Below are 23,932 nucleotides of genomic sequence, written 5' to 3'. Positions count from 1 at the left end.
GGAATAATATCGTTAATGACTTTTAAAGATGAGTGGGAGAAAAACGCCATCTTAAATCCATTTTAAACCGAGGGATTAATCAATCTTACAATGATTAGGCAATATAAACGCATCTTAATCACTTTTGCCAAATAGTTAAGAAAATGCCATAACAGAAACTGGGACATTTTTGGAAAATTAATCCTCGTCCACGGGCGGGGGCGGAGTCTCAGCCGCCCACAAGGGCGGAAGGGCTCACCTGTGGAGTACCGAACGAGCGACAGTAGATGGCGTCACTGTTGCTGCGGAAAGATTGGGCGTCGAAGAAAAGAGCACTCATGAACGAAGGAATTTCTTACTTTTTGTTGTCGAAATTTTCACGTGGTTTTGCTGGCCAGCTTCATCAAGTAATGTCAAATTTTGTTTGCTTCTCTCTCCCTCGATACCAGCAGCTGATTTGGCATCTAGCATATACTTTGTTTCCCAATCATTCCAATTTCTTATTGGCGCAGCCTCCAATCAGGCTTCCGTTTCCTTATCTTCATTCATTTTTCAGTGAATCTACTGTTCGATGAAGTTGTATTGGAGCAGCAGAATTTTCTTCATTACTTGATTTTCCGGTTAGTTGATAGTTTGCTAGGCGACTTTGCTACTGATTATCTGATTACTTCTTTCTTAATTTTGAGGATATTTGTGTTTTAATACCAATCAAGCTGCTTCTGGGAGTTTAGGCATTTGTAGAATAATACTTACCTTCAGGGATCAGTCAAGTTTGAAACTGTTTCCGTGGCCTTGATATTGGGTGATTTTCTTTTTCCAGTATGGAGAGGGCAAGGAATCGGATCCTTGGTCTGCTTACATGGAGAGCTTCGTTGTGAATGTTTAATATTTAAGCTTATCTTGGTTCTGTGTGCAATTGATTCACCACGAGATAATAAAAAAACTCGTCCTGTTTAACACCGTTTCCCGGCGGGCGGCGGAAGAAAGGAAGAAACTGGTTCTATTGGTGTGCTCATGACTTTCAACTGGATCGAAGTTTCTTTATTTGCATAAACTGGACGTAGATAAAATCCACTGTTTTGGCAAGAATCGTAAATGAGTTTCTTTTTGCTTCTTTCTTTGCTATCTCTCTGTTGTGGTAGTTTTTCTCTCGAATTTGGTAAGAACAGTTCGTCAAGACCTTCGGTTGTGAACATTGGGGCTATTTTCTCTTTTGATTCCACCATTGGAAAAGTTGCTAAAATTGCCATTGAAGAAGCTGTGAAAGATGTGAATGCGGATCTCGGAATTCTTCCAGGAACCAAGCTTTGGTTACAAATGCAAAATTCCAACTGTAGTGGGTTTCTGGGCATGGTCGAAGGTGATCCCTTGTTCTTTTTAATTTTGTTCTTCTCTTTTCTTTCCCCCACCTAATTGCTTTAACTTTCTGACGTTTTCTTGTAATCATAGCCTAGAACTAACGATGAATTTGTTGTAGTTTTACAACTTATGGAGAATAAAACCGTAGCCATCATAGGCCCTCAGTCTTCTGTGGTTGCTCACATTTCATCCCAAGTTGCAACTGAGTTCCAAGTTCCTCTGGTCTCATTTTCAGCTACAGATCCTACTCTCTCTGCCCTTCAGTTTCCATTCTTCGTGAGGGCTGCGCAGAGTGATTTATTTCAAATGGCTGCAGTTGCTGAGATTGTTGATTATTATGGTTGGAAAGAGGTGATTGCTATATATGTGGATGATGATTATGGGTGGAACGGTATTGCAACATTGGGTGATAAACTTGCTGAGAAGCGTTGTAAAATCACATATAAGGTGGGTATTAGTCCAGAATCAGTGGTGACTCGAGCCCAAGTTTTGGATCAACTTGTTAAGGTTGCACTAATGGAATCAAGAGTTATGGTTCTCCATGTGAACCCCAAATTAGGCGCCTTAGTCTTTTCAGTGGCTAAATTCCTTCAAATGATGGGGAATGGATATGTATGGATAACAACTGATTGGCTTTCTTCTCTACTAGATAGTGTTGTTCCTCTCCCTCTTGAGACCGTAGAGTCGATGCAAGGAGTTCTTTCTCTACGCCAGCACACAGCGGATTCAGATCAAAAGAAAGCTTTTCTTTCAAGGTGGAATAAGTTCACCGGTGGCTCTTTAGGTCTGAATGCATATGGTCTGTATGCTTATGACTCTGTTTGGGTGGTTGCTCATGCCATCCACAAATTTCTTAATCAAGGTGGGATCATCGCACATTCTGATGATTCCAGACTGCATCTAAATGAAAGCGGTAATCTTCATCTTGAAGCTATGACTATCTTTGATGGCGGAAAACGCCTGCTGGATAACATATTGGAGAGTGACTTTGTTGGTTTGAGCGGTGCCATTAAATTTGATTCTGACAGATCCCTTCCTCATCCTGCATATGATATTATTAATGTTATTGGGACTGGATCAAGAAGAGTGGGTTACTGGTCCAACTATTCTGGTCTATCAGTTGATTCTCCTGAGACACTCTATTCCAAACCACCTAATCGTTCAAGCGCAAATCAGAAGCTGTACGAGGTTATATGGCCAGGAAATACAATAGGTAAGCCTCGAGGATGGGTATTCCCAAACAATGGGAAGCTATTAAACATTGGAGTGCCACTTCGGGTCAGCTACAAGGAGTTTGTATCACAAATCAAAAGGACTGAAAATTTCCAAGGTTTCTGCATTGATGTGTTTACAGCTGCTGTAAGCTTATTACCCTACGCTGTCCCGCACCGATTCATAGCCTTTGGCGATGGCCATCATAATCCAAATTACACAGATCTTGTGTATGGGATCACAACTGGCGTGAGTACTATATCACATCTAAATTTTGAATCTTTTAAGTTGCTTCAATTGGTAATTCTTGTCTGTGTATCAGAAATTTGATGCTGTTGTTGGGGACATTGCCATTGTCACGAGCCGTACAAGGCTTGTGGATTTTACTCTGCCATATACTGCTTCTGGACTAGTTGTGGTGGCTCCATTCCAAAAACTGAACACTGGTGCTTGGGCTTTCCTGCATCCATTTTCTCCAGCCATGTGGATGGTCACCGCTAGTTTCTTCCTTTTTATCGGAATTGTTATCTGGATTCTGGAGCATAGGACGAATGATGAATTCAGAGGTCCACCTAAAAAACAATGTATTACAATTCTATGGTGAGGTCCTTAGTCTGAGGTCCTTTGTGTGATATCTCATTAAAATTTTCTGCTGATCGATTGATTGCTTGTGAACTTTGCAGGTTTAGCTTCTCAACTCTATTTTTTGCCCACAGTAAGTTGCTAAAAGATGGTTTGGTTTCATTGATTATGGTCACTTTAATGTTATCATCTGTAATTTAATTCATTCTGTACGTATTTTGCAGAGGAGAACACAATTAGCACTCTTGGCCGCCTAGTGCTGATCATATGGTTCTTTGTGGTTTTGATAATAAATTCTAGCTACACTGCCAGTTTAACATCCATTCTCACGGTGCAGCAGCTATATTCTCCAATCACAGGAATCGAAACCTTGACGAAAGGTGGCGAACCGATAGGCTTTCAAGTTGGATCGTTCGCTGAACGTTATCTGAGTGAGGAGCTGAACATATCTAAATCCAGGCTTTTTGCTCTTGGATCACCGGAAGAATATGCCAAGGCACTTGAGCTTGGCCCTGACAAGGGGGGTGTTGCTGCTATAGTTGACGAACGTCCATATGTAGAAAGTTTCCTGTCGAGACAGTGCACATTCAGAGTTGTTGGTCAAGAGTTTACAAAAAGTGGCTGGGGTTTCGTGAGTTCTAATTCTTTCTAGGACTTATCATTCTTATTAAATGTGGGATGCATTATTTAGCAACTCTTCTCCTGTTGCTCCTTTTGGTATTTCAGGCATTCCCCAGAGATTCTCCCTTGGCTGTAGACTTGTCGACGGCCATTTTGCAGCTCTCGGAGAATGGCGATCTTCAACGGATTCATGATAAATGGCTAATGAAAAGCGCCTGCAGCATGGACAGTGCAGAGCTAGAATCAGACCGGCTTCAACTTAAGAGCTTCTGGGGCCTGTTTCTAATATGTGGGATAGTCTGTTTCATTTCTCTTGCCATATACTGCTTTCAGATTATTCGTCAGCTATACCGTTCTGATGAGAAAGGATCTGATCTGTCCATCAGTAGTGGATCACATTCTAATCGTCTTCGACGAATTATATCATTGATGGATGAGAAAAAAGAACCTTCTAAAAGAGAAAGCAAACGAAGGAAAGTTGAGAAATCATCTGAAAATGATAGGGATGATGATCAGTTGGAGATCAATCCCTGAGAAGGTGGCAGACAGAACTTGAAGCAACCACCCAGGTTCATTGTCTGCTCTCTTCATCAATCATTTTAAGGCCTTTCCACACATAAATTACATTCTAAATCCAGTAAGGGAGATGTATAACTGAGCTATCTGTTTCTATAGGTTTAGAAAAATATCTATTTCCAATTTTTTTTTCTTTTGTTCTACTTCCTTTTGGGCGAAGGCTGGAGTAAACACAAGAACTAAAAGCAGTAGCTGAAGTAAAATTTTAGCATTTTGTATACTGCCGATTCTAGAGAGAAATCGGAGCAAAATATCTAAATTTATAGAACAAAATGGACTACAAGATGTGTGTGGACTAATTTGCAAAGCAAAAATGAGGAAGAAAGGTGTAATAAAGGTGATGGAACCATGTTGTAGTATTTCGTTCATTTCTGTCCCTTTTCAAAGGTCATTAGCTTTAGAATATTGCCTTCAAATGTTATATACGAATTCAAAACCAGCATTGTACATTCATGCACAAGAACAATATAGACTCAAAACAGCCAGCAAGAGACATGATGCCTAAGCTTCAAAAACTTTGCACTCTTTGTCAGCTGGGTTAGTCTGGCAGTAATCCTCCAATGGGTCTCCACTTTTTCCCGATCCCGCTCCTGGCCATTTGCTTGCCACCAAATGAGCCAAGTCGACGACTCTTTGGCTGGAGACAACAAAAAAAAAAACAAATGAAACTTAATATACTTTGGCTTCTACTGTTGAGGGAACATGAATTTCCATGAATGAAAGTCCTCACCTGTATCCCCATTCATTGTCGTACCAGGCAACGACCTTGAGCATATCGTCTCCCATTACCATTGTTAGTGAAGAGTCAATTGTGGAGGAAACATCAGTACACTTGAAGTCCACAGACACGAGAGGGATATCGCACACAGCTAAAACTCCCTTCAACGGTCCATCAGCTGCCTTTCTGAAGGCAGCGTTGACATCATCGGCGGAGATGCCTTTCTTCTCAATGTTCACAACGAGGTCAACAACTGAAACGTTTGGAGTAGGCACACGAAGTGCAATTCCATTGAGCTTGCCCTTAAGCTGGGGCAACACAAGGGACACAGCCTTTGCTGCACCAGTGCTTGTAGGGACAATGTTCAAAGCAGCCGCCCTGGCTCGCCTCAAGTCACGGTGTGATGCATCTAAGAGTCTCTAAAAATAATCCCAAGAACATGACAAGAGGTCATAAGATTTTCTCTTTTTCAAGAATCATTTATCAGATCAATGTCATGGTGCATTCATAATGTGATGTTCATATCTTTTCCTTACCTGGTCTCCAGTGTAGGAGTGAGTGGTTGTCATGGTTCCCTTCACGATGCCTGGATTCAATCATATATCAAATGGTTAAAATCAGGAACCAGTGCCAGTCGGCTAAAACAAAACCGATTGCTTACCGAACTCCTCGTCGATAATCTTCACAAAAGGAGCAAGGCAATTGGTGGTGCAAGAAGCATTGCTGCATAAAAATTAAAACAAAAAACTTTAATTATCAGAAGCCTAAGTAACCAAACCAACCACAAACTATTACATGGCAGCTCAAAATCATTATTGACCTAATGATGTTAGCGACATCGTGGTGGTAATCTTTTTCATTTACCCCAACAACGTATGTTGGAATATCAGCACCCTTTGCAGGAGCTGTGATGATAACCTTCTTTGCACCTGCTTGGATGTGTTTCCCTGCACCTGGGCCATCCACGAACACTCCAGTACCCTGCGAGGGGACATGAATATGAACAATTGATCTTGGAGACGATCATCCGGTGATGGATAATCTGATAATTGATACCTCGATAACGATGTCGATGCCAAGATCGGCCCAAGGAAGCTTGAGGGGGTCCCTACTTGAAACAACCTTGATTGGCTTGCCGTCAACAGATATAGTTTCATTGTCCACAATTTTCACGTCTGCTTTGAAAGTTCCCAGCATGGAATCGTATTTTAGCAAGTGAGAGGCCTGAAAATTTTCATCCCAAATGGTAAAACTTCGGCTAACACTGTTCCAATAGATAGTTCTAGAAGAAACGTATTGCTTACATTCTTGACACCACCACTATCATTGACAACTACGACGTCAAGAGGCGAATCTTTCCTACCATGCCAGCACCGCAGAAAGTTTCTGCCAATACGTCCAAATCCATTGATTGCCACCTTGAGTTTAGCCACTGTTTCTCCCCGAACAGGAGATGATCCTACTGCCTGCTATGAACAACATGTTTCATACTCTCATCAATTTTCTGAAACTACTGTGATCTCTCGTGAAATCATCTAGAATTTCAAACCAGAAAAACAAGGGAAGAAAGGAAAAACCTTGGGGGTGAGTTGAGCAGCCACGATGTCGAAGAAAGATCCTTCTCTACCATTGTTGGAAAAGGTCAGGCAAGTGGATCTAAGCCCATTGAACTCAGCCACATCCAACCTCTGCACATGGCAAAACCAAAAGTAAAGTATGAGCACAGACAATCTGGTAGAATTCAGTAGTTTGAGAGCAGAAGAGACCAACCTTGAATGAGCAGCGGGTAGGGAAAGAGTAGGAAGTCTTGGAAGGAAGCCTCGAGTTGGTGGGGATTCTAGTTGAAGCAAGAGCTGCATGAGTGGCCATGGCTGCTTACTCTGGCTAATACGTGACTCCACTTCACAAATATATATATATATATATAGATACCCTTTCCGAATCATACATGGAAGAGTAAGTGTTTTGTGGTGAGAAAGTTGAGGAGCAGATCATACACGAGATAAGGTACCATTTTTCGCCTTGCAAATTTAGGCAGCCTCTAAACCACAAATGTAACTTTCCAATAATGCCCTCAAGCTATATGTTCAGAATTTGCTCTTCTAATCACTGCCTCTCGTTGATTGATGGCGGAGAATATTGTTCCAAGTCAATGATTCATAACATATCCACCTCATTCCCACACCAAACGGAGAGAAGGGCCTCACTCTGGCTGAGCTGAAACAATAACATTTCACCTGGATGATAAAATGTTATTGGATGACAAAATTATTATGTTTTTTGAGCTGAAAGTCTCTTCATCACCTAAAAATTGTGTTTCTGCTTGCATCATCAAATGTTGCAAAAACTTATTTTGAGAAACAATGCCAACAATTCAAAAAATGCTAAACGATTCATAAAATGCAAATAGAAGGTGGAAGGGATGAAATAAGTGGCTTCCGAATACAAAACAAAGCCCGTTGTTCGTGTAAAAAATAGGAAACACGGCGCAGGAATGCTGTTCTACAAATCTATTAAACTTTATATGGAGCATTTGAGCGATCATAACAACACATTATGGAGCATCAAAGCTCGGGTTCAAATGTTCAAGAGAGAAAATTAACTATTATTCCAGGTCGCAGAGTTGTGAGCGGTGAAGGAAGACCAAATTTCAAATGGCAGGTTCAATTTCGTCAGAGTTCACGGCCACTCCATTTGGGGGATCGTCTGTCCGGAGCTGAGAAGAAACCTCATCAATCGCAGAGTTCAACTGTTCTATCTTCTGTGCCAGCACTTTTCTTGTTTTCTGCAATTTCAATTTTAAAAAAACACGTTCAACGAGCAAATACCCCCAGCAGAATTTTCAAAACTAAAACTACACAAGCACATTTTAACATCATTGACAAGAACTTGACGAGGCTTGGAAAGAAAACATACGAATTCATTTTTTGTGATATATGTGTGTGTCCGCACCGGCTTACATGTACCTCGACTCATATAAGAGGACAACCACTCGACCCTACTACATTTGATGGTAAATAAAAACTAGTAGAATTTTAAATCCGATATAGGTGGCTACAATGATTTGAACTTGAACTCATTTTTTTTCGGCTTACTTTTTCACGGACCTTAATTATCACTCTTCCAACTCAGGGTGGTTAAGAAGGGTATATGATGTTGCCAATAAATAAAATAAAATCAATGCCTTCGCTAAATCAGTGTCAAGTGAAGACGAAATGTCCATTCAGGAGATAACTTGCAACAAAAAAGAAGACAGTGATTTCGCACCTCTAAAGCTTTTTCTTCATCATATATGAACTTGGGAAGTTTCCTCATCAATTCTTTTCGATCTGTTCCAGCAAGTGCCTTGCTAATCTGTAATACAAGATCAACTCTCAGTGATGCAAAGTTGAAAGTCTAGGATTTCGAACTGAAAGCTCAGAGACAACAGTTGTGCATACTTCTTGGTAGATTGCTATAATATGTATGTTACATAATGTAGTATCATAGCACACAAGTAACAGATATACAAGATGAATTTCTCATATGTACAATTTAGAGCTTAGATAAGAGATGAGCAAAAGTCAAAAACCTGAGGGGCATATACACAGCCAAGCGTGCCAACTATGAGCCCTCCCAATACAAAACCTCCAACAAAAATGCCTGCATTGCTTGACCGTCCGCCATCACTGTCATAAGGTACACAATAATCTTAACTGCCATGACAATTTGCAACTTATACTAAATGCTATAAGAGATACTAACAATTGCTATGGACTGTACATTATTTTCAACCATAAAGAGATTTATTATTATTATTTGAATAAGAAACGATGCTTTATAGACTAAACGAGAGAGAGACAACCTAAGGGACCATTAGAGGCTTCCAATAATTAATAATCATCAAAATGCTGTAATTATAAAAAAATCGTGTGGTTAGAACACCACGATGAAGCTATATGTACACTATTCCAAAAAGAATCCATGAAAAGAAGAGGCCTCTTTCACCTAGGAAACGAAGGATTTGAGCTAAATTTTCCAGATGGAGGCAGTCTCCTTGTATTTAAAAATCATATTGTTTTTCTCCTTACAAATTAACAAAAGGAGAGCATGGACAGCACAATTCCACAGAATGTCGGCCTTGCCTCTAAACACTAGCGCCCAAATATAATAGGAACAAATGCTACACTCTCATAGGGAGGCAGTCTCCTTGTATTTAAAAATCATATTGTTTTTCTCCTTACAAATTAACAAAAGGAGAGCATGGACAGCACAATTCCACAGAATGTCGGCCTTGCCTCTAAACACTAGCGCCCAAATATAATAGGAACAAATGCTACACTCTCATAGGGAGGCATAACTCCAAGCCGGAATCATACAGAGTTTATAGATCGAATTCAAAGACCATTTGATTTGATATCTAGGGTAGAATGAGTACATGCATTCAATATGTTGATTCAATCATTCTTTCACCAATTCAAAACTAAATTAATGAGACTCAGTTTTGCACATGGAAACCCAAAAAGGCCCATCCTTCGGTTTGGAAATCTGTTTGAACCAGTTGAACTGAATCATTTGAAACTGGTAAGATTCTTGGTTGTTGACAGCCTGAGATTAACACCTTCAATTTGGTTTAGTACGGAAATTCTTTTTCCAGAATTTGCACACCCCAATGATAAGCCTACCCGTACAAGGATTCTAGACATGCATTCCTACCATGTAAAGAGACTTCGGAGACTATAATTCTATCATAAAATATGACTTAATGGCATGTAGTTTAAGTAGCGATTCCGTAGATTATACCTATATGCAGCTTGAACTGAAAGTGGCCGCCTGGATGTAGAAAGCTTCGCCTTTCCAACCCAACCAGGATTGAGTAACAAGCTGGTGGGAGACACACTCCCCAGAAGTTTATCAGCAGTTTTCAGATTTGATCCTGGAAAAATAATTTGCGAGCAAATTTAGACTAATAAAATTTAAGTGTCCATACATTTATACTCTCCCCAATTCTTCCAAATTATGAAAATGAGAACAACTATGTACTAGTCAAATTCAATCTTCCAAGAGTTGAAAAATTTTCATTGATTTGGAAATCGGGACATCATGTTCACGTAACAGAAACGAATAGAATAACCGAGCCTTTCGACAGCAATCGAGAAACGATAAACAGCCAACCGCAAGCTTCATAACAATAGGGAAAATACACGGTTCCCGCACAAATTTCCCATGGAACAAGGCGGTTTCTACATATAACACTGCCGATTTATGAGATAAGCAGATTGTGAAGGGTAGCAGGTAGCCACCACTTGAAGCTCGGTGTAATTCAAGAGACAAATTACAAGAAAAACCAATAGTATTCAACAGCAAAAATCTGAGATAAGATCAAATGCTGAAGAAATTAGAGAGTAAGAAGAATTACTAGATGATAACTGGAGTTGAGGGTTTTTGGTTGAAACCAAGGAATTAGATATCGCAGCCATCGGTGAGTCCCAAAAATGACCTGAAGAGAGAGAGAGAGAGAGAGAGAGAGAGAGAGAGAGAGAACGGTTGAAGGGCCAAAACAGTTTATCACACTCGAAAATATTTCTTGTTCTTGTTCGATAATGTCGATGGCCATGAGGAAATTATCCGGTGCATTGCGATTACGATAATTCCCATGAGCTCGTGTTTTCCCGCTTTGTGATCCAGGCCCATTGGTGATCCTGGCCCATTTCCTAAGCCCAAACTATCCTTCTCTATGGACCCGATTTTTTCAGGGCATTCGGCCCAAAACAAATGACAGTTAGTAAATCGACAAAAGCTCGATTAAAATATTATTGTATTTTGTGGATAGCGATATGATGTGGGCGCTTTCGGAACACTTCCCCCGCGCAGTTCAACCGTCATGGCAGTGGCCACACCGAAGAGCTTGGATTCCTGTCCCATTCATCGCCTTCTTCCTTAAATTCGTTCTCAATCCTCGGCCAACCAACGAGAGAATGCGAGGCAGGATGAGTTTTCTCCACCAATTTCAAGAAGGTCTGCAATTTTGACCTCTTCGCTACCTTTCATTCTCGTTTCTGTATATCCGTCCAAGGCAATAGAGATAAGGAACAAGAGGACTATTCCTCTCGAGGACTGTATCACCAGCGGTTAGTAATCTCAGTCCTTCGTGTATCACTATCTTCTGAATTTATTCTCAATACTTTCGATAAGTAGAAGATTCCAAGTCTTGATTCAGTAATTGCGACATATTCTTCCATTTCCGCATCTACATATTATAACTCTACTGAAATGAAATGGAAGTTTGATTCGCTAAGAGTTGAGTTTCTTGTGGAATTTATAGTTTTATTGCCTGCACTGTGAGATATTAGGACTATAGACCTACACATATTATATTTTGAATCACCTATGACTATACCTTCGAAGTTCATAACTTCTTTGTTCAAGACTCGAGGATTCTATTAGCATGGTTAAATTAAGGGTGTAGCTCTTATACCATGTTATGAATCACATTCCTTCCACAATAGTATGCTATTATCCACTTTGAGCATAAGTTTTTACGGTTTTACTTTTGGTTTTCCCAAAAACCTCTTACCAACAGAGACAGTGTTCTTTACTTATAAACTCATGATTTTTCTCTTAATTAGCTAACGTGGGACTTCTTCTTTCAATAATCCAAACGTGGGAGCTCTATGATGTTTGTTGATAAAAGAAAAAATATATCCATCGAAATTTCACATGTAATGGTTGGAAGTTCTGGATTATGAGGAGCATTTCTATGTAGCTTTCTTTGATTCGCATTGGCAATGACATTTTGATTGCCGCAAATGGATTGAAGTACTATGATGTCGAGGAGGGAAAGGGTCCTGTGGCAGAGAAGGGTTCCGCAGTTCAGGTAATCTGCTTGGAAAATTTTGAGGCCTACTTTGCCTGTCTTTTTAATTTTAGCTTTCTGAGATCAATTTGCATGTGAACGCATGAAAACGCGGGATTAAAATCTGGTCCAACTCCCTGGTTTTGTAGTCATATCATACAATCTGATCTCAGAACCTTGTACTGAAAAAAACTATTTCTTTTGATCATGAAACATGTGCGCATATATATATATATATATATATATATATATATATGTTTACACTTTTTCTCCCGTCAGTGATTGTCTATTTTTCAGTCATGCGCATTACCCTTTAGATTACAAGGGTTTCAAATATAACCTGTTCAAGTAACTTCATCAAGGGAAAATACCAATAAAACTTGTATATTGTTTAAGAGCAAAATTGGAAGCTTAAATATACCTTTAAAGTGAGTAGTTGGTTTGAAATAATACAAAAGTCGTAAAGTGTGTATTTCAAAAGTTTAAAAGATTAATTGCAGAATAAATTTTTTTTATAAAGTTTATGGGCAAAAGCCATAATTTAGCCCCCTTTTTTCTGTATGCAAGCATAATGAGTTAAGGAATCCAAGAAATGGTCAAGTCAAGTGGCCTTTGGTTTACTTATGTTATTTATGTCAATTATTGCGTGGAGGGTTGAGATAGAGATAAGATAACAACTTTTTGGTTGTATGGTTATGAGATGTACATGTAATCCTACTTTGTATAGGCAGCCTGGCGCTACTTTTGAATTGAACATCGAGCTTTTGGAAGTGGTGCGGCCGGAAAAAGGAGGGGCCTGACATGACTCGGGAGCCAGGTTTTTTATCCCCACTGAACTAGAAGTTGAGCATTAGCTGACTGATTGATTCTTTTGTTAGGACGAGGAGAAGCACAAGCAGGTATTGGGTAAGGGGGAGTTTTTTTTTTTTTTTTTTTTTTTCAATGGAACCTTCAGTTCCAGGTATTGGGTAAGGGGGAGTTTTTTCTTCAATGGAACCTTCAGTTCTTTACTTGCTGTTGTTCTAAACATGTTAAGACAATGGTTTGGTATGGACTCATTGCGCCCCTCTAAAATGTAACAAAAGCTCCACTCTTGTTAGTGCCAAACGCACCAAATTTCTACTTCGGTCTTTGGCCATGCCACCTTTCCTCTGCCCCCACCCCCTTCTTTCTCGCTTTAGCTTTAACTTTAGCTTTTGGGTCTGGTTGGATATTAATTTTTAGGAGTTAGAGGACGGCTCTGATAGGGAAAACGTGACAGCCTTATTTGTATATTGCCTATTGTTTCATTAGCAAAAGGAAAAGCAGAAGTTTGAAGTGTGTGGATATCGTTTTCATAGAGAGACGCAATAAATTGGTGTTGTTGGAAAGGGGGATTGGATTGGATGGTTGTCCCAAGTGTCATATTGTGGAGCAGAATCAAAGATTTCCCTTTCTTGATGCGTCGAAAGTGCCTTGTCATTGCTAGGATGCCTCTGGGCTTCCACCCCACCTTCCTGTGACTCCTCCTCCTCCTCCTCCTCCTCCTCCTCCTCCTCCTCCTCCTCCTCAAATCAGCAGACAGTTTGTCTACGCAACACGTTGTTGGTTTCCCCCAACCTCGGATTCAAGTCCACGTCACCCCATTCTACAGCAAAATAGTGTGTTGTGTTCTACTCTGAGTGTGAACCAACAGGAGTGATCCACGAAAGAGAAAGGACTTGCACCGTGTTTCAGAGTATCAAACCACTAAATTACTGCTTGTTTGATTGATGGTTTTGTTATTTCTTAGATGACTAATAAATAATACTGGTTTTGGATTGAACCCAAATGCCATAGGGGAAAGGCTTTAGTTTTTGTTCACTCTTTTGATACGAAACCGAACTCGTGGTTTTCAATTATATCAGTCATCATGTTAATTAAATGAGTATTAATTGATGTATGGCGTTGGCTGTTTCACGATTCCAGCAAAGTTTCATTTTTGAAATTGCTCACTGCCTTTTACGTCTTCTAATTTTGTTTCATTTATGTACTTTTTTTCTTTCCCCTTCCGAACCCAACTAAAAGAGCTCTAACTTCTATTTTATTTTAGAATTTTGAAGGAAGCTCAACAGGAAATTGAGGTTGGATAGTGTGTTCTGTGATGAAAGTGAGTCAGCCTTTTCCCATCATACAAACACACAAAAGCACAAAGCACAACGCTCAAAGCTCAAAACACAAGAGACCAAGGAAGGAGCAATGAGTTGGATGCTTATAATTCCCTAAGATGTAACTCAGAGATTATTTTTGGATTGAAGCTTTTTGGAGTAAGCATTGTTGAGCTGATGTTCTGGACGAAAAACATTCGAAATTTCAATCCTTACCCTCCCTATTAAACTAAATAGGAAATTAAAAGAAAATATATATATATATATATATATATTAGTGTATTTGTGGAGTATAATATAAAATAAAAATTCAGTAAATAATTGACATGTGGGCGAGTCTAATCACGAGCTCCCAAGGTGGAAAATGGAAAGCCCGATTCCCGTGTCCCAGTATAAAACCCCCCTCAAACTCCCATCGAAACGACAAACGTTACGCCCCCAGTTGATTCAAAACGACTTCCCTTCCCATCTCTTATTTTATACCCTCCTCCCTTCTCTCGCCGCCGCTTCAAATGCGTCCCTTTAGGTACCTCGCCGGTGTGAACTCCTCCGCCATCTCCGACTCGGCTGAGCCCCAGACATATGACTCTGACTTCGTCATAATCCTAGCTGCCCTCCTCTGTGCCTTGATATGCGTTCTCGGTCTCGTTGCTGTTGCCCGCTGCGCCTGGCTACGCCACCTTGCCGGCAATGTCAGCGGCGGCGCCTCCACTCGTCCTCCTCCTCCTCCTGCGTCCAATAAAGGTCTCAAGAAGAAGATCCTGAGGTCTCTTCCGAAGTACAACTTCACCGCTGAGTTTTCTGCTCAGTTCTCAGATTGCGCGATCTGCCTCGCGGAGTTCGCAGTCGGTGATGAAATCCGGGTGCTGCCGCAGTGCGGCCATGGATTTCACGTGTCCTGCATCGATATGTGGTTCCGATCTCACTCTTCATGTCCTTCGTGCCGTCAGATTCTTGTGGTAAGTCAGTGCCAGAAGTGCGGTGGTTTTCCGGCGAGCTCGAGTTCGAACGGTGGGACGGAATCCAGAGTGAAAGAGGAAGGAGATGATAAGACGAGTAGATTCTTACCTTAGCCCTAGGGTTTTTCCTTTAACTACTGCGATTCTTGTTCCTTCCTTCCTTCCTCCGTGTTGTAAATAGCTTTCTTAATCAAATTCATGTAATTACTAGAAATTGTTTATGAAATCAAGTTGAAGCAAAGGCGATTCAAATGAATCTGAAACCGGCCGCTCTGGTAGATCTGTTATGATTATTGACTTCAAATCTGTGGTCGATTTATTGAAATGGAGATGGCATGAATTTACAGTACAGGCGAGGAGTTGAAATCAAAAAGGGGAAAGGGGAAACTCCAAACAAATGGATATTTTGTTCCCATTTTCTGAAAATGAATCCTCTTTTNTTTTTTTGACAAGAAACTGGAATTTTTCGCCAGCTTTTTACCTGTCAAATTAAATATTTTAAACTAACTTTTAATCTACGCATCATTTTTCAAATATATCTTTTTATTGGCCCACAAAATTTAGCACTTTTTTTTTTATTCTTTCCACGAAGGTGCTATGTACATACAACCTATATCTGTTTGATTGTCTTAATTTTTACATAAAAATTCTCTTCTTCATTAAAAAAAAGAATACTCTGTAAGAAAAACACAGGTGAATTTATTGTACTTTTCACTTTAATCAATTATTATTAGCCGTAATTCATATTTCTCAATGGATTTTCATAATTTTCAGTTAAATGCATCCATCTGAAATGGATAGTATAATTTTGGGTCGCTAATCTCTTAATTTTTTGTCAAGAAGTTAGATCCTAGTCGAGAAATGAGGCTACATCCCAATGGAGAAATTGGTCGTGAGTGAAGATGGATTTTTCTCCTATAACTTAAACAAGATTGGAGATAGAGATTATATTTCAAATAAAATAACGTAAAAGAAAAAAGAAGCCCGTTGGTTTTTAAAAATGAATTTGTTGGGAGTGTGTTAGCCAGAAACGGTAAAGAATTGGCTGGAATTGCATTATGGGGGCTAACTTTGCTCTTAATCTTCCTTCAAAGACAAACTGTCAAGGAATGGATTATATATATTTATATATATATATGTAATGCAAACAAATTGCAGTTATACCCACTAACTAATTCCTATTTTTAAAACCCAAACTGCAACATACTTTTATTTATTTATTTTTTTAGTCCTCCAACGCCACACTATCAAATATTGCGGCCCTTTCCGTCCTTTAAGAAAATGGTCCCTTTAATTTGACCAAAAAAAAAAACAAAGACAGCATTTATCGTAATATGAATGGATAAATTAGTATTTTTTAAGAGGTGAGTTAGCATAATTTTATAATTTTTATCACACCATTATAACCTAAACTTCGTTTGTTAGGTCAAAACTTAAAATATTTGTTTTTTATAACAAAAGTCCAAAAGTCAATTTTATTATTCCATCGCATTTCCAGCAGTCCAATAAAATAAAATAAAATAATGAAAACCCCCACCCACATGGGTACCATGTCATTCAATTATGGCACACGTGGCAAAGACTCAACCAAGAAATAAATCTCCTTCATTTTCTTTTCAAATCAGGATGTGTTGACTTTACAAATAACATTAAGCTTTCAAAATAATTAATTAAAAGACAGTTATTTTGGAGTTAATGAAAATATACAAAGAGTTTAGCCCAATGACATGTAAACTATGTGATATTTGACTCAATGGGCCTGATTATTTCATGTCACGGCTACCCGAATTAATTTCATGTCACATCTTGAGATATGATATGGAAAAGAAGATATCATCAACGCGTGCTCTTTAAAGGTCATCGATAATACATTTAAAAAAAAATTTATTATTTTCAATATTCTAAAATAATTTTGAAACATTCATAAAATATTAGATTACAGTGTTTTGAAAACTAAACAAAATTTGTAGATATTTTATAAAATTTAAGGTAAAGCATTAACACCACATGCCCAACATTCGGATTGGTAATTGGAATTTAGGTTAGTCAAAGGATTGTCTCTAACATTCCTTTGTATCATCTACAACATAGACACGTTATATGTTTGTCGGTTTCAAGAGTGAAGACTACTCGCCCCACGAACTAGAAAAACTCTTAAAAAATGAACGTGCACTAGGTTGATATAGGCATAGAGAGTAAATTTTAATTTTTTAGATATATACAAGATCAATACACTCTTTCTTCACCGAGTGTTACCAAAAATTAATTTATATTATAACTACTTAAATGAGATTTTATACACTTTTTATCTAAGTCGTGGGGCACAAATTTGATGATGAAATTGAAAATTTGATAATGTTTAGGGGTTTTAAAATGATATTGATAAAAATTAACAAAGATAATTAAGTTCAGGGTGAGATTATTATTTATTTTTCCCCCCAAAAAATTGATATGTGAGCCAATCACAATTTTATAAAAAGCAGAATAAAAAAAGAGAAAAAAGAGAAAAGTAAAGGATAAAGAAAAAAAAAAAGAAAAAATATTTCATAAAAGTGAACCCGACGTGAATCGAACACGCAACCTTCTGATCTGGAGTCAGACGCGCTACCATTGCGCCACGGATCCGACATGTTACGTTTTTTGATATAAAAGGATTTATTCATTTGCGTTTCTCATCGAGTCATTTGGATCCGAAACGAAGATACTCATGCAAAACCCTATCCTCCCCGGATCCTTGATTTGCTATGGCACCTCTGTGCATTTTCCTTCCTCCAACATTCTGATTCCCCATCTTACTTTCTTTCAGTATGTTTTCCTGCTCATGTAATGGCATCCAATTGGACTCTGCGGTTACATTCTTATCCTTTCCAGGTAATCGCTCCGCTTGTCTTCTTTTGATTTTATCAGGAAATATTCTCTGCTATGTTTATGAACTTTCTAGATCATGTGTGCAGCCATACGTATGGGTTCGAAAGCCTCTTGTTCTGTCCGGCTTATCCGAACTTGGAATTGGTTATAAATGCGCTGGCATTAGATATGGTCATTTGAACATTAACCGGAATCGGCATCGAATTGGTCGCAGATTTCTAATAAATTCGGCTGAGGGGTCCGGGAGCACTGATTCCGGACGAAATGTCGAAGATGATGAAATTATGGTCAAGAGTGGGACTGGTGGTGTAGCTTCCAGAGATTACAAGGGGAAATTGCAGGAGATGATTTATTCGTCGCCTCCAGGCGTTTTCCTTGTAAGTTTCTGGTTGATTAGGAGTTTGTGGCTCTTCCTTCTTTATAGTTTTTTGTACTTTCGAGAATGGCGTTTGCAAGGATTATCTTCTTTCTGTTATGTTCACAATTTAAACCTCTTACCGCAATTCAATTGAGTTCTGTCTCCTGAATGGGCATGGATCATTACACTGATACTTCTTGGGCTACGTGTGCAACCTGAGTTTCGTCATGAATGATTTTGGTCAAATGTTTTATGATATCAACGGAATTGATATAATCAAATGCAGGTTCTGAACGCAATGAATTATATACAATTTGCGAAAATGTATAGTGTCTTTTGTTTTAAGCCCTACACTATAGTGAATGAACTCTTAAGCACAAATCATGCCTTTTGTTTTGGAGTTACGGGTGTCTTACTCTCTTGTTCTATTCTGCCTTAGATGAACAGATGTACTGGAAATGGTCTTGCAATTGGGTTTTGCATTGCGACGGCTTGTTTAGCAATAGTTGCAAGAGTGTATTTGATGGGAAAATCCAGGAGCAGTCATTCCGGATCAGTGGCTGATCTAGTCAGGCGTGGTCAGCTAAGATCTGACAGAAGAGGCATGTATGATTTAAGTCTTTGGAACCTTTGTCCTTGGAACATGCTAATATGTTTGTTATATCCTATTTCCATTATTTTCTTATCATTTCCTCTGTTATCGCCATTTTTTTGCAGTTCCAAACCTTTAAAATACGATGATCCCTTTAACAATCCATTGGTGAAGGTTGACAAAAGCAATTCTTCCGTAGAAATGTGTGGAAAGGTTTATCGGTTGGCCCCAGTTACTCTTACAAAGGAGGAACAAAGTATTCATCAGAAACGGAGGTCTCGGGCATATCAGTGGAAGAGACCAACCATGTTTCTTAAGGAAGGAGATTCAATTCCTCCTGATGTTGACCCTGCTACAATCAGTTGGATCCCTGCAAACCATCCGTTTGCAACAACATCTAGTGATATTGATGAAGACTTGGCCCAGAACAATGTGCACCAAAAGCATGGTGTTCCCTTCCGTATTCAAGCTGAGCACGATGCTTTGCAGAGAAAGCTTGAAGCGCTCCAGGGTGTGAGTAACTCTGATACTCTGTACTCGATTCTGTCGTGTCTTCATGCTCTTCCTTCAGTTGATAGATTCATATATAACATTTGCTGCGTGGTAATGGTGAGTGAATATGTTCGTTCCATGATGGAATTGATGACCCACAAAAAGTTCATGTAGACAACCTAACACGGTTCTCTCCCTGGTAGATGCTGTTTTGTGTAGCAAAACGAACGCCCTGTCCATCTCTTCATCTTTTGTCATTTTGCGCGAGTTTACCATATTGTCCTCTCTTTTAACCGGCCAATTCCCTTCCTAAAAAAGATGTTAAAAGCATTTCATCTATTTCTTCTATGTCTGATCCGTTTCACATTCAGTGGACATCCCTTCGACTTCAAGAAGGGGAAGATTCCTTGGATTCAATTATTTGAGCCATTTCTGGGACCACATGCTTAGAAAAAATTGAAGAGATTTTTAGGATTAAGATGCTTTTGCCTTTTTTGAGATTCTTTTACTTTTGTTACTCATTATTTGGTGATGAAAATTATGCGCAACTCCATTGCAATTATTTTTTAAATTCTTTTTCTCCATGTTGAAGTGTTCTTTAAATATATCTTCCTTTGCTAGTTGGCTCCTCTCTCCTTTTGCGATTTCATTACTTCAGTGAAATCAATCACCATTTGGTATTTGGTTTTTAGTTTTCACACTGTGACCTACAATGAAATCCTCTCTTCTTGTGATGCGTAGTGAGTATTTTAATCTTAATTAAATTTGTCATTTTGATTTCTCATCATTAGTTTGTTCGATAAATGATGATTTTTTGTTCTCATTTCCCTTCTTTTACCCGGTTCTTGAGTTTCCCGATCAAGGAAATTAATATGAAATTAGTTATTCCAGTGATGATGCCATTTAGATATGGTAACCAAGTGATAGTGTAGATGGCTGTCCATTACATTGTCTCATGAGTCACCCTTACACATTTATATTTACATTTTCTGCAGGAACAGAAACTGAATAATTTATTTATAGATCCTAGAAATGGGAAGGATTTTGAGAGACCTGTTAAGTCGGAACCCAACTCTGACGAACAAGTAGAACAAAGCTTTACAGACCACCAAGCTGGAGAGTCGAAGCCTCCAAACTCGGGACATCTCCCAAGTTCTTTCGGGGTTCAATCCTCATCTGATGAAGCACAGAAATCGTGAGGTAAGTTTAGATACACTTTTTAAAGCAGTTAGAAAGTCAGATCCAATCCAAACAAGTCTAGTATCATTCTCCAAAGTTTTTGAATTTGTGTGTTTAACATGCATGCAGGTTTCCTGTAAATAGGATTTGCTTTTGCAGTTTTGCTGTTGATCTTATCTGCAAAGCGCATTACGAAGTTAGCTAATTGAGGGGCACTGCGTGGTAGCAATGCACGCAGGCTCGATTCCTTGGGACCATCCTGTGGCTTTGGAGACAAACTCTTAAAAGAGTGTACTTTATTGAATTGAGGGAATATAAGAGCTTCTCCAGCAGAAAGGGGGAATAAAAATTTGTTTTGAATGATTTTTTGGCGATTTATTCGAATTCTTTAATTAAATACAAAACGAACTATGCAATCCCTCCTGTTTTCGTAGTCAACATGTATGTACTACTCTCTTATAATCAATTATATAGGAAATAATAAATATCGACACACTCGACGGACACCGTCTCCGGTGTGGGCCTCGGCGGCGAGGCAAGTACCACTGGCCGGAATTGAAACCGCCCGTTCTAATTAGCAAACTTTACATCTGGGTTTCGTATAGGTTTGAGCCACATGTCCGCCATTACTCTCGACGACAAGCTCCACAGCAAATCCGGGCCCTTGGATGCTAAATGTCTTCCCTTCTTCGCCGCCTTCCCAATCCCATACGCCACCAGCCACTGCATCGCCGTCAGCATCTGCTTTTCACTGTCCCAGGCGTTTCTCTTCCCTCCGCCCCTCCTCACCTTCAACCCTCCCACGTGCAAGCTCGTCACCTTGAATCTTCTTTCCTCTTCGTATTTGCTTCTTTCGTCTTCCATTTCTAGTTCTTCGGCATGGATCAGGCCCAACACAGGCCCTCCCACTGCTTCGTATCTCCTCAGTGGGTCTCTTAGCTGCACCACCACCGCCAGTGTGACGCCTTCTGGATCTTCCCTTTTGTTTCCATATCCAGTGAAGTTGAATTTCTTCATCCAATCTTCGAAGGGAACTGCAGAGTCCAGGGGGTAGAATTGGTTTTGATCTTTTCCCCCAATTTTCACATTCAGAGCAGAGACGTCAAATGGGGCTTCTTCCTCCGCCATTTCCGCCTGGATTTTTAAGGCTTCGACGCTCATTTCTTCCAGCTTCTGCATTGAGAACGCTAGAATCTCTTCAATGGTCAGAGGGGCTTCGTTCAAGTTCCATATTCCTGTCGAAATCCTGTCCTTCCTTCCTGTGCTCAATGCGGCCGCCATTGCTTTTACAGTACCAACAGCGCGGGCGGCGGTGGAGCTTGCTCCTTCTTTGTTTCTCCCTTGAATGATTGCTGAGGCAATTCCTTCAAATGCTAATTGTTCTGCTGTTTTTCCCATCAGTTCATCCGAAGACATTAATGCCACTACTTTTGAGCTCAGTGCCTCTACCCCAATGCAGGCCATTCTTTGAAACAATTCAAACCCGCTCAGCGACTGTGTGGACGCTAAAATCACTGGCTTCGATATCTGCATCGCTAGTTTTGGAGTCTCCTTCCTTGAAACTGGGGTGTTTAATGGATTCATTGCAGCTAAGTAGCTTCCATCTTTGGTTTGAACAACACAGCCTAACCCCTTTCCAAGATCTGAAAGGTATGATTTGGATTCAGTCACCGTGGAATCCTCTGTTTCTTCAAGTTGGAGAGGAGGAATTTCAGGGTAACTGAATTCATTGTTACCGTTGTTGTATGAGCCTGTACCATCTTCCTCCTCCAGCATCTGAAGAAATTCCTTCGTTACGTTTTCTTCTTCAGCATCAAGTCTCTGCGAATCGGATTCTTCATCGTTTCTACCAATGTTTTCATCTCCCATCATTGATTCCAGAGCTTTTATTTGCTGCGCAATTGAATCGAGTTCCGATAGTCGATTCAAATGAGCCTGGTCGTGCACAACTTCCTTGACTACCTCGCTTGAAGTCGACTTTTCGTCCACTGATTTCTCGGATTCTTCTTTTTCCACCTTTTCCTCTTCCTCCTGAATCTCTACTCCTTTATCCACAACTTCAAAGTCTGGAAGATCGAGATCTTCAATCTTCGGTTCTTCTGATTTCTGAACAGGCGGCGAGGTTGACGGAATTGGCGCTGGTTCATCTAAGTTTAGGTCATCCATTCCTGGAAGATCCGCCGACGGTCTTGTTTGCGATGGAGTCCAAGCTTCACTTTGACTGGTTAATCTCGGACTAAGAACACTGAATGAGGTCTTCGATTGCTTTCTCCCGAAAGATTTTACCGATTTCGATTCCTTCGGCTGTGCTTGATTGTAAATGCCAATTCCTCCGTCTTTCTCCATAATCTGAAATCCTAATTTAACGAGGAGCTCTCCCCCTCTGGCTTTTCCCGCCAGATTAAAGCTAATGTCCCACTGTCGAACTCGCGTTCCTTCGTAACTCTTCTCCGTGGATTCTTCAATAAGTTTACTCAAATCTACTGAATTTCTCCCGAAATCAAGCTCCTTAGCATCTACAGCAAAAGCGTAAATCCAAAACGGACGAGGCTCGAATTTCATAGGCTTTCGGTTTCCAGGAGTGCAATAAACATTGCATTTGAGGAACAATGTCTCTTCGAAATCCGCAGCGCCTTGCGAAACTCTAGACGGCATTGTATTGACAGCTCCATCTTTGGTCTCTTTCTTCCTCACACAAACGGAAAGTCGAAGCCCATTCATGGAGGCTGGTAGGCCCTGAACGGTGACCACTTCAACAGAGAACAAGCAACTCATCTTGTGCATTCCGAGGAGGGTGAGAGCTCGAATCGGCTTCCAATTCCAAATCCCCTTCTTCTCCGGCGCCGCTTCATCCAACTTCCTTGCCTCCGGCTGACTCGAAGATACCCTGCTTGGTTCCGTTTGCGATTTATCCTCATCGTTGAGCTTGGGTCGAGAACGCCACGGCGACAGAGACATCCGTCGGGACTTGGGCCTGTTGAGCCTGTCGTCGTTTCTAGCGATGCCCACATCTTCAGCAGAAGGAATAGAAGGAAGAGAGCTCCGAGGAAGGGCAAGCGAGGCTGTTCTTCGCGTAGTGGAGATGTGGTTTTGGTAGAGCGATTGGCTGAGGGCCTCGAGCTCATCGAGAAGCTGGGTATTGGAATCCCTTCTTTGGGACGTGTTCTGATCAGTCGCCATTGATGAGGTTGAAGCCAAAAGTGGTGCAGATGGAAGAAGAAGAGAAGAAGAGAAGCAGATAAGAGGGCATTGGGGTTTGAAAGAATATGAGGCAGAGAAATTGGGAGAGACGATAAGTAATAGAAAGCTGTGTGTGGAGGATGGAGAGCCAGCCAAATTTGTCTGGGCACAAAAGCTTACTCATAGACACGGAAACAGACAGCCGCCGGCACGCAGCTTTTCTTCCATCTCGTGTCCCTTCTGCATTAAATGTTTGTTTTCAACCGTGGATCATTCCTAGTTATGAACTTCAGCAA

General features: G+C 40.1%; 6 protein-coding genes, 1 long non-coding RNA gene and 1 other non-coding gene across 12 annotated transcripts; 4 read left to right on the top strand and 4 right to left on the bottom strand.

Moving 5' to 3' along the window:
* The first annotated feature begins 121 nt into the window (after positions 1 to 121).
* On the top strand, positions 122 to 4,688 carry LOC111797115 (glutamate receptor 3.3-like). Of its 3 annotated transcripts, XM_023680019.1 has the most exons (8): positions 122 to 386; positions 536 to 599; positions 800 to 1,339; positions 1,457 to 2,799; positions 2,873 to 3,150; positions 3,234 to 3,265; positions 3,357 to 3,763; positions 3,859 to 4,688. In XM_023680019.1, the coding sequence occupies exons 3-8, from the start codon at positions 1,075 to 1,077 to the stop codon at positions 4,285 to 4,287; spliced, it is 2,754 nt and encodes a 917-aa protein (XP_023535787.1). In that variant the 5' UTR covers positions 122 to 386; positions 536 to 599; positions 800 to 1,074; the 3' UTR covers positions 4,288 to 4,688. The 3 variants fall into 3 exon arrangements, with proteins under 3 accessions (XP_023535787.1, XP_023535786.1, XP_023535785.1); XM_023680018.1 differs by having other exon boundaries at positions 536 to 1,339; XM_023680017.1 differs by having other exon boundaries at positions 122 to 599.
* Positions 4,668 to 6,968, bottom strand: LOC111797116 (glyceraldehyde-3-phosphate dehydrogenase B, chloroplastic). 2 transcript variants are annotated; one of them, XM_023680020.1, is made up of 9 exons: positions 6,818 to 6,968; positions 6,625 to 6,735; positions 6,352 to 6,516; positions 6,104 to 6,271; positions 5,868 to 6,028; positions 5,709 to 5,770; positions 5,584 to 5,633; positions 5,060 to 5,466; positions 4,668 to 4,966 (listed from the first exon to the last, which is right to left on the bottom strand). In XM_023680020.1, exons 1-9 carry the CDS (start codon positions 6,914 to 6,916, stop codon positions 4,831 to 4,833), a joined length of 1,359 nt encoding a protein of 452 aa, XP_023535788.1. In that variant the 5' UTR covers positions 6,917 to 6,968; the 3' UTR covers positions 4,668 to 4,830. The 2 variants fall into 2 exon arrangements, with proteins under 2 accessions (XP_023535788.1, XP_023535789.1); XM_023680021.1 differs by having other exon boundaries at positions 6,352 to 6,513.
* A 475-nt stretch (positions 6,969 to 7,443) lies between these two features.
* Positions 7,444 to 10,596, bottom strand: LOC111797119. The gene is made up of 5 exons (XM_023680024.1): positions 10,446 to 10,596; positions 9,830 to 9,962; positions 8,619 to 8,715; positions 8,315 to 8,401; positions 7,444 to 7,832 (listed from the first exon to the last, which is right to left on the bottom strand). Exons 1-5 carry the CDS (start codon positions 10,504 to 10,506, stop codon positions 7,698 to 7,700), a joined length of 513 nt encoding a protein of 170 aa, XP_023535792.1. The 5' UTR covers positions 10,507 to 10,596; the 3' UTR covers positions 7,444 to 7,697.
* A 273-nt stretch (positions 10,597 to 10,869) lies between these two features.
* Positions 10,870 to 12,951, top strand: LOC111796869. The gene is made up of 3 exons (XR_002815435.1): positions 10,870 to 11,157; positions 11,656 to 11,903; positions 12,610 to 12,951. It is a non-coding gene; the product is annotated as an uncharacterized LOC111796869 (long non-coding RNA).
* A 1,345-nt stretch (positions 12,952 to 14,296) lies between these two features.
* LOC111796866 (RING-H2 finger protein ATL80-like) lies at positions 14,297 to 21,718 on the top strand. Of its 2 annotated transcripts, XR_002815434.1 has the most exons (2): positions 14,297 to 15,133; positions 21,701 to 21,718. XR_002815434.1 is itself a non-coding variant. In XM_023679655.1 (1 exon), the coding sequence occupies exon 1, from the start codon at positions 14,521 to 14,523 to the stop codon at positions 15,079 to 15,081; it is 561 nt and encodes a 186-aa protein (XP_023535423.1). In that variant the 5' UTR covers positions 14,297 to 14,520; the 3' UTR covers positions 15,082 to 15,223. The 2 variants fall into 2 exon arrangements, 1 of the variants encoding a protein (XP_023535423.1); XM_023679655.1 differs by lacking the exon at positions 21,701 to 21,718 and having other exon boundaries at positions 14,297 to 15,223.
* TRNAW-CCA lies at positions 17,521 to 17,592 on the bottom strand. The gene has a single exon. It is a non-coding gene; the product is annotated as a tRNA-Trp (tRNA).
* On the top strand, positions 17,665 to 20,819 carry LOC111796865 (protein MULTIPLE CHLOROPLAST DIVISION SITE 1-like). The gene is made up of 6 exons (XM_023679654.1): positions 17,665 to 17,838; positions 17,922 to 18,212; positions 18,633 to 18,799; positions 18,911 to 19,298; positions 20,273 to 20,477; positions 20,586 to 20,819. Exons 1-5 carry the CDS (start codon positions 17,794 to 17,796, stop codon positions 20,474 to 20,476), a joined length of 1,095 nt encoding a protein of 364 aa, XP_023535422.1. The 5' UTR covers positions 17,665 to 17,793; the 3' UTR covers position 20,477; positions 20,586 to 20,819.
* LOC111796864 (protein PLASTID MOVEMENT IMPAIRED 1-like) lies at positions 20,882 to 23,928 on the bottom strand. The gene has a single exon (XM_023679653.1). It carries the CDS (start codon positions 23,634 to 23,636, stop codon positions 21,027 to 21,029), a length of 2,610 nt encoding a protein of 869 aa, XP_023535421.1. The 5' UTR covers positions 23,637 to 23,928; the 3' UTR covers positions 20,882 to 21,026.
* Positions 23,929 to 23,932: the final 4 nt, after the last annotated feature.

Source organism: Cucurbita pepo, chromosome LG06, assembly GCF_002806865.2.
Source record: "Cucurbita pepo subsp. pepo cultivar mu-cu-16 chromosome LG06, ASM280686v2, whole genome shotgun sequence".
Taxonomy (NCBI): Eukaryota; Viridiplantae; Streptophyta; class Magnoliopsida; order Cucurbitales; family Cucurbitaceae; genus Cucurbita; species Cucurbita pepo.
This window is presented reverse-complemented; position numbering and strand designations above follow the sequence as displayed.

Excerpts from the sequence above, each read along its gene's own strand:
- LOC111797115 (XM_023680019.1), top strand. The coding sequence starts at position 1,075 with ATGAGTTTCTTTTTGCTTCTTTCTTTGCTATCTCTCTGTTGTGGTAGT. Across the intron at positions 2,800-2,872 it reads TGTATGGGATCACAACTGGC|AAATTTGATGCTGTTGTTGG; the intron begins GTGAGTACTATA and ends TCTGTGTATCAG. Across the intron at positions 3,764-3,858 it reads CAAAAAGTGGCTGGGGTTTC|GCATTCCCCAGAGATTCTCC; the intron begins GTGAGTTCTAAT and ends TTGGTATTTCAG.
- LOC111797116 (XM_023680020.1), bottom strand. The coding sequence starts at position 6,916 with ATGGCCACTCATGCAGCTCTTGCTTCAACTAGAATCCCCACCAACTCG. Across the intron at positions 5,467-5,583 it reads ACTCCTACACTGGAGACCAG|AGACTCTTAGATGCATCACA; the intron begins GTAAGGAAAAGA and ends GATTATTTTTAG. Across the intron at positions 4,967-5,059 it reads GACAATGAATGGGGATACAG|CCAAAGAGTCGTCGACTTGG; the intron begins GTGAGGACTTTC and ends TGTTGTCTCCAG.
- LOC111796865 (XM_023679654.1), top strand. The coding sequence starts at position 17,794 with ATGGCATCCAATTGGACTCTGCGGTTACATTCTTATCCTTTCCAG. Across the intron at positions 18,213-18,632 it reads CGCCTCCAGGCGTTTTCCTT|ATGAACAGATGTACTGGAAA; the intron begins GTAAGTTTCTGG and ends ATTCTGCCTTAG. Across the intron at positions 18,800-18,910 it reads AGATCTGACAGAAGAGGCAT|TTCCAAACCTTTAAAATACG; the intron begins GTATGATTTAAG and ends ATTTTTTTGCAG.
- LOC111797119 (XM_023680024.1), bottom strand. The coding sequence starts at position 10,506 with ATGGCTGCGATATCTAATTCCTTGGTTTCAACCAAAAACCCTCAACTC. Across the intron at positions 8,716-9,829 it reads TCAGTTCAAGCTGCATATAG|TGATGGCGGACGGTCAAGCA; the intron begins GTATAATCTACG and ends ACCTTATGACAG. Across the intron at positions 7,833-8,314 it reads ATGAAGAAAAAGCTTTAGAG|AAAACAAGAAAAGTGCTGGC; the intron begins GTGCGAAATCAC and ends TTGAAATTGCAG.
- LOC111796866 (XM_023679655.1), top strand. The coding sequence starts at position 14,521 with ATGCGTCCCTTTAGGTACCTCGCCGGTGTGAACTCCTCCGCCATCTCC.
- LOC111796864 (XM_023679653.1), bottom strand. The coding sequence starts at position 23,636 with ATGGCGACTGATCAGAACACGTCCCAAAGAAGGGATTCCAATACCCAG.